At 33.1% G+C, this 14,135-nt stretch overlaps 1 protein-coding gene across 4 annotated transcripts; it reads right to left on the bottom strand.

Annotated features, from left to right (window-relative positions):
• Positions 1–2,179: 2,179 nt before the first annotated feature.
• Positions 2,180–13,980, bottom strand: LOC137819111 (Kinesin motor family protein). Of its 4 annotated transcripts, XM_068622869.1 has the most exons (26): positions 13,617–13,850; positions 13,190–13,492; positions 12,951–13,048; positions 12,734–12,823; positions 12,450–12,502; positions 11,203–11,268; positions 10,828–10,881; positions 10,539–10,598; positions 10,113–10,191; positions 9,954–10,021; positions 9,610–9,666; positions 9,414–9,518; positions 9,146–9,250; positions 8,306–8,413; positions 8,035–8,166; positions 7,745–7,927; positions 6,912–7,088; positions 6,377–6,517; positions 5,574–5,693; positions 5,410–5,460; positions 5,184–5,231; positions 4,922–5,068; positions 3,898–4,623; positions 2,896–3,025; positions 2,683–2,782; positions 2,180–2,593 (listed from the first exon to the last, which is right to left on the bottom strand). In XM_068622869.1, the coding sequence occupies exons 2-25, from the start codon at positions 13,411–13,413 to the stop codon at positions 2,697–2,699; spliced, it is 3,108 nt and encodes a 1,035-aa protein (XP_068478970.1). In that variant the 5' UTR covers positions 13,414–13,492; positions 13,617–13,850; the 3' UTR covers positions 2,180–2,593; positions 2,683–2,696. The 4 variants fall into 4 exon arrangements, with proteins under 4 accessions (XP_068478970.1, XP_068478984.1, XP_068478963.1 ...); XM_068622883.1 differs by lacking the exon at positions 6,912–7,088 and having other exon boundaries at positions 13,617–13,980; XM_068622862.2 differs by having other exon boundaries at positions 13,190–13,654.
• Positions 13,981–14,135: the final 155 nt, after the last annotated feature.

Here is a 14,135-nt window from a genome sequence, read left to right as displayed (position 1 = left end):
AAAATTAACCAGAATAAAAACGAAATTTAATAAAAAGAATTGAGTTTTTTTTTTTAAATAAATGTCAGAATCTCTTGAATCTGCTAAGATCCTTCCTTACAACTTTCAAAAAAGCGTATCAATTGACCCAATGAGCAAGGTTTAAACGAATTACCATTTTTTCCCCACAAAAACAACATTGCTTAGTTTGTGTAAAACATTTTTAAGATGTAATTTGCAAAGGATTTTTCTTGAGCTAAATTTTGCAGAAACAGGTGTCAATATTTTTAAAAATTTAAATATATTTTTATTTCTCAGAATTAAGACACTATCTATTTAGCTTAAATAATTAAAAAAAATTAACTTTCAGTCTTTCCATATAATAGGTTAATTTATTTTTTGAGATAAACCAGCTTAGTGACGTTAAATACAGAGAAACCAATGATCTCTTTAACATTTATTTTTGAAAGTTTATTAAATATTTAAAAATTGTTTTAATCCTCTAATTTGGGGTACAATTTTTTTTATACTCTAATTAAAAAATTTACTCTTTAGTCTTCCGAATTCATGAGATATGTTTAATTTGTATGATTAGAGGCTTTACTGTTTAATATAATCATTCTTTTGAATTTTCAGTAAATATAGGTAAACACATTATTGCACAACATTTACCCTTTTCACTCTATTCTCACTTTCTTAAAGTTGTCTAACCGATCATTAAAAGAATTTGTAGACTTTTTCTTACTGCAACCCATAATTTTAAAATAACCATTTTATCCTCTTTTAAAGTGAATTTCAAATTACTCGTTTAGGAAATTTTTCATAACACACTTTCCTGAAAGGGGATTTTCATAATTTTCAAAAGGAGATTTCTGAAATAAAATTTCTAGAATTAAATTTCAGAAATGCATGAAATAAATTTTTAAATAAGTTTTCATGAATAGGATATCTGAAAGACGCTTATACCTTTAATAATGAGCTTTTTGAAGAAACTTTTCAGAACACATGAAACATGTTTTGAAAAAAGTTTTCTGGAACGAGCTTTTTTTTCTAAGGCATTATCTTTCTTCTTCTACAGCACAATTCGGTCATTTTATCTAATTGAAGGCTGCAGGATGAAAAGCCAAATTTGTATCAACCAACTCGACCCATTTTCTAAACAAGATATAAACTTGTTTTTTTTTTCTAAAAGTAGCGTAATTTTATTCCAAATTTCGGCAAATAGGAATTTTTATTTATTTATTTCAGTATTTGGTTAAATTATACAGGGAGTACAATTCAATTCAAAGAAATCACCAATTGCATTCACGATTTTGGTAATTTTCAAAGAAATTATATTTGATAAATACGTGCACACGCTAATCATTTGTAAAATAAGATTTTAAATAGTAGATAATTAAACTCGTATATTTGGAAAACAAATTTTAAAGAAAATTTGAATAACTGAACTCGTATTTGACAGGTACAATTTCGGTTATATCATAATTATTTACCATGTACAACTTTAATTTAATATTTTATTTTATTTTTTAAAATAATATAATAATTTAAGAAAGATTTGATGGAAAAGATGTATAAAAATTAATAATGATAATAAAACTCTAGAACTAAGACGCTAAAAATAAATAAAAAATATTAACGATAAATCTTAACCAAAAACTTTAAACTCGGAATGATAAACAAAAAGCTTAATACTTAAAGCTAAAGTCTATAATTAATAAACGTCAAAGAAATGGTGAAACTAATTTTAGTAAATTATACCCATATATTACTAACAAATCACTCTAAATAAATATAGATAACATTTTACTACATATTAAACAATTATAGGTTAGTTTTTCGGTTTATTAAATAATTATAGGTTAGTTTTTCGGTTTATCATTTCAGATATACGATTTAAAGTTAAAAGTTTTCAAAAAGCTTAATTTCAAAAAGCAATTACACTTCTGAACTACTCTTCATCGAAAAGAAAATATGTATTCTACGTCTGTTTGGTCCGGCAAATCCATATTCTACTTTAACCAATCATTATTAACCTTCATAACAAAACAAATTGCACACAGCTTCGATAGTTTTTTCTCTTCTAGTTTTTTTTAAGTGTAACTTTAATAGTTTTGTATAATTGGCGTTTGTAAAAACTACAGCTAACCTTGGACAGATCAATTAGAAAATTTCAATTAATAATATTCTACTACATGGGTTCAAAAATAATCAAGGTACTATAAAAAATTAGCAATCATGTTTTAATAAGGGTAAAGTCAAAGCCCTGTAACACAAGATTTTTGTTTAAACAGCAAAATGTCTGAAGGGGAAAAGGAGGAAAACGTGTTCTTATACCCTAGAAAAGACAGGATTTACAACAAAAAATCTGCTGTATTACATAAAAAGAGATAGACTATGTGCAAATGTACTTCAGCAGTGTTGTTTACACCCTTTCCATTTCCCTTTTACATTCCTTTTCCCCACCCCTTGGCCTCCCCCTATTATACAATTTCCAGGGTAGTGTAAAAAGAGATATTATCGACATTCCTTTCAAACAGTTCTAAATACAAAATACTAATGAAAGAATTGCACCTGTGGCCGCACGGATATATTAGTTCAATGAGATAAAACCCTGGAAATTTTTAACATACAAAAATGAAAACATGTTATAACTTTGTACTTGCACAGCATTTTAATATGGTTTTGAAAAAATCGCAAGACCTTTATTTAACGAGTCAAGAAGTAAAAGCAAAAAGCCTATCTGCAATATTTGTGCGGCATATTGGACATTCAGAACAAGCAAGTGAACAAGATTTACACACTGCAATGGCAAACAAGAGGTTGTAATTCAGACAGAAAATAGTCGTAAAACCAAAGGAAATTGAAAAAAATGGAGGCAAGAAAGATACTTGGGCAATGTAGGAAAAGACTTACAACAAAAATGCCGGCATGGAAGAAGAATTGCTGCAGTTGACGACTCAAAGCATACTTTACAAACATGGGAATTAGTATCTCCGTTGCCAAGATGCTTGAATTCTTTTTCTCTCATCTCTTGCATTCGTGCCTAAAATAGGAAGTTACAAATAAAAAAAAGTGTAACCTATTGAACTTTTTGTAACATTACAGATTACATAACTGTACAGTAAAATTGAAGTAATTCGATGCCTTCTGAGATCTAGTCTCTCAAAAATTTGAAGATAATTTATCATGCAAAGTAAAAGTAGCACAGTCCAAACAATTCTACAGACTGCACATTGCTATAGAATTTAGACCTCCTCCTTGGTACCCAACATTTGTGACAAAGAACTGTAAAAAAGCAGGACAGTCATTGATCCTTGAGAACTTGAAAAAGATTGTTTCAGAGAAAAAAAGTGGCATCCTTGAAATTCAAAAAGTCAATCACATAATTAAAAGCAGGACAGTCATTATACTGAGAGAAGTCTGAAGCACATAATTATTTGTGCTAATTGAGTTTTAAGTTAAATAAATTTTGGTATATACAAAATTAGTCCATAATAAAATTGGAAACTCCAAAAAAAAATTCAGCATTTTTATAGGTAACATTCAATAAATATGCAAAGCTGGTCATAACAATAACTTTATTACTCTTGACGTGTTGATAAGTAATCATTCTAATCATATATTACAAGTATGCTACCACAAATTCACATATTTATTAAATATTGAATATAAAAATATATAGGTAGCAATTTTAACAGAGTAAATTTTGGAGTTAGCAAAAATTTATTTATCCCTAGGTTTTTCAAACAAAAAATGTGGGAGCGAGATCTAGACTTCCAAATGTGTATGTCAAGGAATAATTTATGGCTATTTGACAACTGACACTATAAAATACTTAGAATCTACAAAAAAATAGTCAGTTTCACATTTTCGATGTTGAAAGAAACAAAGAAATAAACGTAGTTTGGGTGTTACCTTAAGGCGAACAACCAAAGGTTCTTCATTGGTTATTTCCTTTTCTGGTATTGATAAATCTAAAACCTGCTCCTTGGGGACAATACTACTTTCAATGTCAATACTTTTCAGATCTTCTACATGAACTTCCTCGTCACATTTTTTTATTGATTCTGGCATGGCAGTACTTTCTTTCTTTAACTTAGCCACAAGAACCCACATATTTGCTAAATCATTCTCCAGCGAGGCTTCTCTTTTTTTGGCCTCTTCAACCTTTTTCCTGTACTCGTCTTCCAGAAATTCCTTCTCAGATAATGCAGCCTCAAGAGCTGCCTCTCGCTGTCTCCTAGCCTGCAGTTCCATCCTCAGATCATTAGCATCAAGATTCCATGACTCAAACTCATCCATACCAACTCCGAAACTTTCATTAGCACGGCTTGAAATTCTTCCCTTCCTCCCTGATCGTGTATCATTGTATTTGCGGGTAACACCATTAACTGTTTGTACAACAGAATTTCGAGTGTTGGCCTGGTCTCGTGCAGCCATCAATTCCTTTTCCAATTTTGCATTCTGCAATGAAAGTTTGGTAACTTCCCCAGCTAAATTCTTCAACTCCACAGCAGCAGCAGAAGCCAGTTCTTTGGCATAAGAAGCCTCTTCAGAGAGTTTCTGATTCTGTACATGCAACCCGCTATTCACTTCTGATAATTGAACCTGTTCGAGCTTCAGCTTTTCATTTTCAATCTCCTGAATAGTGAAGAAATATGTCAGGCAATTCAATCAAACCAAAGCTGTAAATTAGACAAAAAAAATTAGCTATTGCAGATTCTAGTAACTGCAAATATCAACAGCATCCTTAAAATTGATTTTAAATAATAATACTTCATTTTATCACTTGTAACTAACGGAATGAAGGCAGAGGAAGTATGCAGACAAGTAGGGAAGCAATAACCAAGTAATGATAAAACGAAAACCAAAGGAAAGGATGTAGAAAGCACATAATCCTTTTAACCATGCGGCCTCAAAATAGTGAAGTAATAGTTACCTGGGATTGTATTTTCCTTTTCAGCTCATCAATGTGTTCTCCAAATTGACACTGATCAGTAAGCATTAACGAGGTACCACTAGGGACTGTTGCCAGTTGATGCTCTAGCAGCTTCACCTTTTCCCACAATTCTCTATTTTCGGAACACTGCCACACAAAAATAACAAAAGAACGGATGTCAACATTTTCATAGCAATAAGCGGTTTCTGCTGCATCTTCAACTTTAAGGATGAAGAAAGCAACCAAAAAGATAAACACGTACCTTATTATCTAACTGTTCTTGAAGGACACGGTTGTCTGCCGATTTTATCTATAGAGATATATTAAAAAATATAAGTTATTATAAGCTAATAATCATTGACTAGATAATTCATAAACTCATATATCATGGAAATTGTAAAATGCAATGAAAAATACTAGTTGGAAAATATCAGTGGGTACAACGTACTGGAAATAAATTGATGACTCATGGTGAATAATAGACATACCTCCAGCTCAAAGGCCTTTTCATCACACTGCGTCATTAATCTTGTGATTGTCTGTTATGACAAAACCACAAAGAAATCAAAATTAAAATTACCTGCTGCATTTATACAAATACAACTTTCCAGTAAATTAGGATGCCAAAGAATTTCAATATCAAAATTGCCACCTGCTTCATTTCAACCAGAGACGAGTTAGCTACGGAAGATTCACCACTCTCAATTATTCTTTGCTCTAAAATGTTCATTTGCTTCCTTTTTGCTTGGATCTCTTGTTCTAAGTTCTCAATCTGTAATAAGAAATTCACATATTCCATATAAAGGGTTTCTACCAAAAACTTAAATCTGCGATGTGTCATATCAATTAGAGCTAGGTACAGAACTTGTTGTAACGTGGAGCATCGATGCACTTCAATAAAATTTGCATAGATATGTTTGTAGAAAAATGTGCAGTCAGTGCTTTCAGTTTAATTACGTAATATTAGTATATTCATATTTATGGGATATATTATAAAAAAAAAATTGTCAAACAAATTGTGTTGGCACAATTATAAATACTTTTTGAATTGCATAAACAAAAAAATAAAATTTATTTCACTTTTATTTTTATCATAACTTTCGATATTGCACACAATATATGAAAGAAGCGTGCTTCAAAACTTCAATAAAGATAAATTTGAAATAGTAGAAATAAGTAGTGAATAAAATAATTTAAGAAGGAAGGAGTGGCAGAAGGGCTTTCAACTCCAACTTTGCATTCTGCATTGGAAGTCTGCTAACTTCCCAAGCTAAATTCTCGCTGCCATAAGAAACGTAAAGTAGGAGGTACACACATGATTTCAATACGTCGCAATTTTTGGCACATCCGCCACGATGCTGTATTGCTTGTTTTTACGGAAAAATTAAAGCATCGAAAATACATTATTAGTTCTTCTCCGCATTTACAAACATGTTTGAAAGCTTCGCAGAATACCTGTATTTTGGAGCTTTCAGGATCATTTACAGACTGCTCCATTAAGCGTTTCAGAGTGCTGGTGCTGAAAGCAATATCTCCAGCAAGCATTTTGACTTGCTCGACAAGAAGATCCATCTCATCAGATATTGTCATCCCTCCCTACAATTTAATATGTAGTCAGAAAGGAGATTTAAAAAGGTATATTAGAAAACCACTTTTGAAGAAAGAAAATACTGTGAGATAAAATAGTCAGCAGAAAGGCAATACTTTTTTAAAAACATCGCAGCGATGGATACTATGTCAGTATTTACACATAAACATTAAAATAAAAGAAATCGTTCATAAGTCACAAGGGAACCCCACAATCACGGCATCGGCTGAGTTTGAGGCTTTAACTAGCTTTTGAAATTTTGATAGGCCCTCTAATAACTTCTCTATGCATTATTTTAACCAGGACTGTGACACGTTCCCGCAGATGAGGCATTTAACATGCAGATTATGGAATGAGACAAGCAAACAGATATTTTGAGGGGGAATGGGAACATGAATCTACCGCTGGTAGTTGTATCAAATCAGTGATGGTACTGCTAGTTGGGGAGAGTTCTTCATTCCGTCTACTTGACGATCTTATATGTCTAACATCATGAGACAGATCAGATGACACATTGGAAACATCTTTTTGACTCTCATTTTCAATCAAAAGAGATCCATCACGTAGGGCATCATAATTCTGGAAGAAAAAAGGAATAAGCTAGGTTTATATGGAAGGAAGATATTTTTCTGATAATAACAAATACTTAATTCACATAATTATGAATAACCAACTCAACCTGAAAGCGTAGAGGCTTAAGAATGATTTATATCACATACCCCTCACCAGAACAACGCTATTTGTGCTTGAAATATGGACAATGCTGACGCTAGATTTAACTTGCTTAAATTTAATTACGAAGAAAAGAGTAGCAAGGATAAAATACTTGACCACTTCATTAAAAACATTTACACTTCAATATATTGCGAGTGGGGATGAAAATTGGCCAAAACTGCTTGTGAAGGCCAATGGCCTAGCCTATATCCGATAGGCTCAGGTCAAGTAAGACTTACTATATAGGCAAGCTCAATTTTTTTCTTAAAAGTTTATTTAATACTAAGATTGTTTAAACAGCTTCGGTCCTAAATTTAAGAATGCAAATATCTAACTAACTAAGCCTAAAATGAGCTGCTCGAGGAACTAAGATAGGGCCATATTTATAACAAGAAACCCAATCTGCACAAAAATATTGCATTAAATCATGATAAGGAGCTCAAAGAAATTGTACTTTAGAGTGGTTATTATTTCAAAAAGACAGTCAAACACACTTCACACCGATTGAAAGAAACACTCACATCATCCTCGCCAACAGAGTGACTCTGATGGTGACTGGTAGCTTCAGTTACATATCCCGGAATTGCATTCTTTGATGAAACCAGAATGAGCTTTGTTAGCTTCTGGATCCGACTCATAAGAGCAACCTTCGCTTCTTCCTCTTCTTCTAATCTTGATTGCATTTTAACTTGACCTTCTTCCAACTACGCATAGTTGTACAAAATTAGAATCAGATCTCGAACACAAATACAAAAAAAAAAAAAAACGAGTAAGAAATGAAAAATGAAACAATTCCGGGGAAACTAAAAACCTTTTGTTTTAAGCTCATAATCTCCTCGTGGTTGACACCAATTTGCATTCCCTTCTTAAGCTGATCAAGTTCATGTTTAAGAACCGAAATTTCTCTCTGGTATTTCTTAATTAGAGATTTTTCGTCAATGATCTGTTTTAACAAAATATTCAATAATCGATCACGAACCTCGTCGAGATGATAATAGTCACGCAGTTCTTTTTTATGAATAATAGCCAGACTGATGTGGCTAATTAATAGATATTCAGTGACACAAAAATATAAACCAGACCTTATTACGTGAGGCATATATTTCTACTCGCTTGGCCCTGCTAGCAAACTTCAAGGTATTATGAGTTTCTTCCATATTACTGGATGCTGGAGTTACGGTGCAAATAAGCTGAAATTTCCATGTTAAAGACAACATTAATATGGTGCAATGGTGCTCATGCAGACATTCTGACGTACTTTTTTCAAATCCATTACGGTAAATAAAGTGAAAGGAAATAGTTTCAAAAGACCATGCCCTATTTAAAGAGTCTATTGCAATAAATTGGGATTCAAATTGAAATTGTCATGCTAATTCCGAATCATAGAACGTATCAAATCATAAAATACAAAAACAAAATCTTGAAATGTGTCAAATGATAAAAAGATGTATAATGCTTAGTATAATAAATTTAAAATCACAAAACTACTACTTAACCACAATTTTCAGAAAAACAAAATCATGTCATAACTGTGTGAAGCCTTTATTTCAAAAGACTGTCAACAGCAATTAGGCAGCCAAATTTAATGTATAGTAATAGAATGAGTAAGTAATGGTCTGAAACCTATTTCAAAAGAATAAAAATAGAGCATCAAACTGATCGACTAGGATGTGCATTTCAATAGGGCTTCTCCAGTTCCTCTTTACAATCTAAAGCTTGACTTCTTCATTTCATTGATGAGTATGTTGAATGTACAATAAATGGTTATAACGGAGTTTCTATTATTCTTATTCATATTAACAACCACTTGAAGATTAATTTTCATGACCAAGATGTCTCAACAATTGTGCAAAATTAAAAGGGACACCAACAAATAAAGATTTTATTTTATCATTAAAAGTGTAGTAGAATCCCAAACTCACTGAAACGTGGCCATGCCCACTAAGTGAAGACTGCAGGAGGCGAGTAAGCTTTGAATCACGATATGGAACATGAGATGCTTTCCCTTCACTTAATTTTCCAATAACCTTTAAATTGAAACCATAAAACCAAGGCTTTCAGAAGGTAGAATTTGTGATCTTTGGCAAAAAGATAAATAGTAGATTATCTAACTAGTGACCAGGTTACTACAAAAAAATCATAAAAAGTATTAATAATAGACAGCAAATATAGGACATGAAAGACACCTACTGTTCCAAGTGTCAGAAGACTTTTGTTTATGTAAGATCCTTCTTTCCTTCTCAATCCAGTAGTTTCAGTTTTTGAGCTCTCGGATCCCGCAAGATCAATCAAGTTCTAATCGGAGAATTCAAGTACAAAAATAAGAATAGCAGGCAATGTGTTTGTGTGCATGTTGTCTGAAAAATTCTAAATAATGTTCACATACAAGCTGAGAGAAGATCACTCCATCATAATCTTCACCATGGGCACTGCTTTCAATCATCTGCGAATGAATTGGAAAGCAATAACAATGCAGGTTAGAAGGGAAACAAAAAATGGCTTACCAAGGTCCAGGTATCCAAATACATTAGCTGAGGAAAAATTAAACATTTAACCAGCATGCAGAAAATGCAATTAACCATCTAAGCAGAATGTACGAGTGCAACACAGCCATTAAAAAACCCGAGGCCTCAAGCTGTGATGTAGATATATTTCCTTTGACAATTAGACCCCGTGTACAAATGTTGCTTCGACATAAAATTTGGATACGGTAATTCCAAGAATGCTTACAAGTGTAAAAATCGTGTGACTTCGGCTGCTGAAAAGATTAAAATTATTTGATCCAACATGACGATGCTCTGCCATTAAATAACATCCAAATTAATAAAGGAACATTTAACCGAGTAACCAACAATATAGGAAAATTTAACTCTCAGTATCAACTTTAACCTTCCCCAGCAGCAATAAAGGAAAGGGCATGTCCAGGAGACAAAACAACTTCTTCCTTTATGCCCTCCACATAAGTTCCCTGAAACACATACCAGCATAAATCACTGGTCATGTCTAGAACTAGTCTTAATAAAACAAGAAATTTGATTGAAAAGTTCAAAACTAAAAAATGTCTAGATTTTATTCCAATAACACGTGTCCTTGAATTATCTTGATGGAAATTTAACAGAAACGTTAGCACTATCAAAAAAGCTATTAATATAAAGTTCTTATATATGACATGACACGTTGCAAAGGCAGCTAGAAATATCGGTTAAGCGTATTGAAAGAAAATTGAGAACAGTGTAGAAAGGAGTTCATTTAAAGATCTGGGAAGAATTAATATAAGTAATTTTAATTTCAATTGACTAAAAATAAGTAAGAAACCTGTGCATCTTCTCTAACACGTAAATTTTGGCCAGTTGGGTCGAGCAAATCATTTATCACCTGATAGAAGCAAAGAAACAGGGAAAACGTCTATCAAAACAAATAAGAAAAAGATGACATATATTAGACAGTGTAAAGTGTAACGTGACCAGCAATATCTCAAAATGCAGATCCTGGAAAAATATAATTGAGGTAAGGCCGAAAGTGTTGCATTTAATGATGAAATATGTTTTGACATGTTCAGAACACAGAAGGTGGGAAGTGTGAACACAATTTGTTCCGTTTTTACCTCATTGTATATTTCTAGATATGAAACTCGGAGTAAGAACTCTCTTCCTGGAGTCTGCATTAAAAGCAATTAGTTATTCAAAACTGGTAATCATAAATAAAATAAGTTCTGACTAAGATATCTTATCAAGAGTCAAGACATACAACTCATGTATTTTGGGGGAATAAACGGTGTGCATGGCAAGTAGATGCCTATTTGGCCACAAGTATGGCACACAAAGCAATAGAAAATTGATAATAACAGATACAAAAGACACTGTCAAGTTCAAAGCATGATATTATAATGAATAACAATGGCGCCACACAAGTATTTCTAAATAAACCCACATATAACAATGACTTCATCAACATTTACTAAGTTAGCATGAAAGCTCACATCTTGGATAATGCTGAAAACATCTTTGATAGCCAGCGGTATGATACCAGGACAATTTTGGTCTCCCTGAAAATATCATTATTAAAATGCAAATCAGAAACACAACTTTAAAGATCACATAAATTTATAAAAGTACACCATGAAAAAGATTCTAGAGAAAGAATGAATTGGAAAGGCAAACAATAATTATGGTATGGTAAATATCTGTAAGACTTCAGTGTCATCCAAAAGTTTGAATCCCAAATCCTGGTACTGAATTTCAAAATTTAACGTACAAAGTTGCAATATTGAATTACATTAGATCTACTTGAAACCATATAATATGTAACAAGCAAATCAACCTTAAAAATGGCTGCTAGTTTCATATGATAACTAATGATCTACTCTCAAATCAAAAGTTTCAGTTCCACCGTCAAGTACACGACCCTTGACAAAGCTAATACATTGTATCTTTATATGAATAAATCTCTATTTTCTGTTAACGAATTGGACCTTTTATCAAGCAAAATAATATAAAAAGTAAAGGCTTACAAGAAAGTTGCTTTCATGTATTGTATTAGAAAATTGAAAACAGAACAAATTCGTTCAAACTACCACCGTTAAAGGTTATTCACTCACAAGGACAAAGAAAAATATAAAATAGTATCCATAACCAGAAAATACACATTGAACTAACTTATCTTCATTAAAATACCAAAAGTATTGTCGCTTCATTAATATATTTTTATCATTCCCCAAAATAGGCTGAACCAACATGGACTTAGTGAAGATATTAAGAGATATGGAAAAAGGTGGAAAAAAACATAATTAAGTATCAGAAAAATAGCTCATACAATGAGAGTGTAAAATATTTATATATTGTCATTCAATCACAAATTAATAATGTATGGTAACTTAATTAATTTTTAAAATAAATATCTCAAAAATCATATCTACCATAATTTTCAAATGTGTAATAATTCTTATATTAATAATATATAGAAATTAATCCCATTAAGTATTTTATTAAATCCTTAAGCTAAAGATAAATTGAAACAAAACAATTTCTAAACAGTCAGATAGTTTTGAATCGGAGAGAGCGTGAATACAATAACCCGTAATAAATATCTGCATAATTACTGAATTAAATGACTGACGTTATGTTACAATGTGATGAAGAGATAAAACACAGATATTTGACTTTCAAAGTATAAACCCAGATATCAAAGATTCAAAATCAATACATTAATTTTAAAGGTGACACTTACATGCATAGTATGTGTCTTACCACTACTCGTCACACCGTATGCAAACACAGTTCCTGCAATGTTTATCATAAGTTATCTTCCAAACCCAGCAAACTCCACCAGCACTAAACACATAACCAGTACGTATTAACCATTGAAATCTAGCTACTAACTATATGCATCAGTAGAAACTAAAGCAGCTTCCATCGAAGAAATAAAATGACTCTGCAATTGCTACTAATTGGACACTGCCAAAGGCAGTACATTCCCGCTGTCAAATATTGTCTTGAATCAAGAGTTCATACCATTTACACCGTCCATGGCAGACTTCACCACGGGTTTGGCAGCTACCTCATACACCTCGTCGGAATTTGTATGCGGTCCGAACACTCTATCTGCCACAAAACAATTCAGAATTCTAACATCCACGTCCATAATTTTCTACACGGAGAGAAAAAACCTAACTGCTCACTAGTAGTTCCCCAAAAAATCACGCTAAGAGAAGTTCGAAATGAAAAATACCAAATGCATAAGCAGTAGCTGGATTATACTCGTTCCTCACAATCTTATCACCATCCGCATACCACGCGATCTCGTCTCCTCTCTGGTACTCTCTTTCACTGCAGCCAAAAAACATCGTAACAACTCATTCGATCACAGACAAATAAAGGCGGAAAAAATAGAAACAAACCGAACGATTCGGTTTCTCTAAAACTCACAGCTAATGGATCTGATTTCACAGCTACAGATCTAAGCATTACCTCAACGGTCTGAACCGAATCGTGGCCGAAATGCTATCCCGAGACCTGGAAGGATCCACAGGCTCCATGATCACCTCGTCCTCCATTCCGAACTCCACCGGCGAAGGATTACCGTAACCGTAGCAGATTGAATCGCTGCGACCGCGACTCGGAGTCATGGACGGACCGCCACCGCCGCCGGAGTTGTAAAACGACGACGTGGAAGAAGAGCAGGAGCGAGGCATTACGCGTCCGTTGGTGAAGGAAGAAGTGGAGGAGGAGGAGGAGTGAGGAGTGGAGGGTTTGCGGTGCGAAAATGGCGAGCTGCTCCTTGCACGTGAGGACGAGGCCATGAGTTGACTCACCGAGTTGGTGAGTCAATAGAAACCAGCGAAATACGAATTAAAGAGGGAACACGAGAAGAAGAATAGAATGTGTCAGAACTCACATGGCGATGGAAAGAAAAAGCGAAGAACATTTAGCTCTCTTTCTTCTCTTTTTCTTTATTTCCTGCTTTGAAGCTTTGATATATGATTATCACATACAGTGTGTTTCGTTTTCTCTAAGACGAGGCGAGTTGCAGAGAGAGAGAGAGAGAGAGAGAGAGTGGGTGAAGAAGATGGTGAAAATGGTGAGAAAATGTAGGGCATGGTCTCAGTTCAAATTTTATTTTCTTCATTGTAATTTTAATTTTATTTATTTATTTTTTATAGGAGAAATATAAAAAATGATTTAGAAATTTCCAAATGCTGACGTGGCGGATGAGGAGGTTGAGATGGGTTTTTAAACTAAGCGGAACAGTGGAAGTGCCCGCGCAATAATATCAGAGAGCAATTGCTTTAAATAAGCCTAAGCCTGAGATTGAGCGGGAGCACAAGAGCAATAAACATATTAATGGCCAATTTCCATAAATGTTCAATTTATATAATTAAAAATTTTAATAAGAAAAATATTTAAGTATATTTTT

The sequence above is a fragment of the Phaseolus vulgaris genome, chromosome 11, assembly GCF_051622355.1.
Source record: "Phaseolus vulgaris cultivar YP4 chromosome 11, ASM5162235v1, whole genome shotgun sequence".
Lineage (NCBI taxonomy): Eukaryota > Viridiplantae > Streptophyta > Magnoliopsida > Fabales > Fabaceae > Phaseolus > Phaseolus vulgaris.
This window is presented reverse-complemented; position numbering and strand designations above follow the sequence as displayed.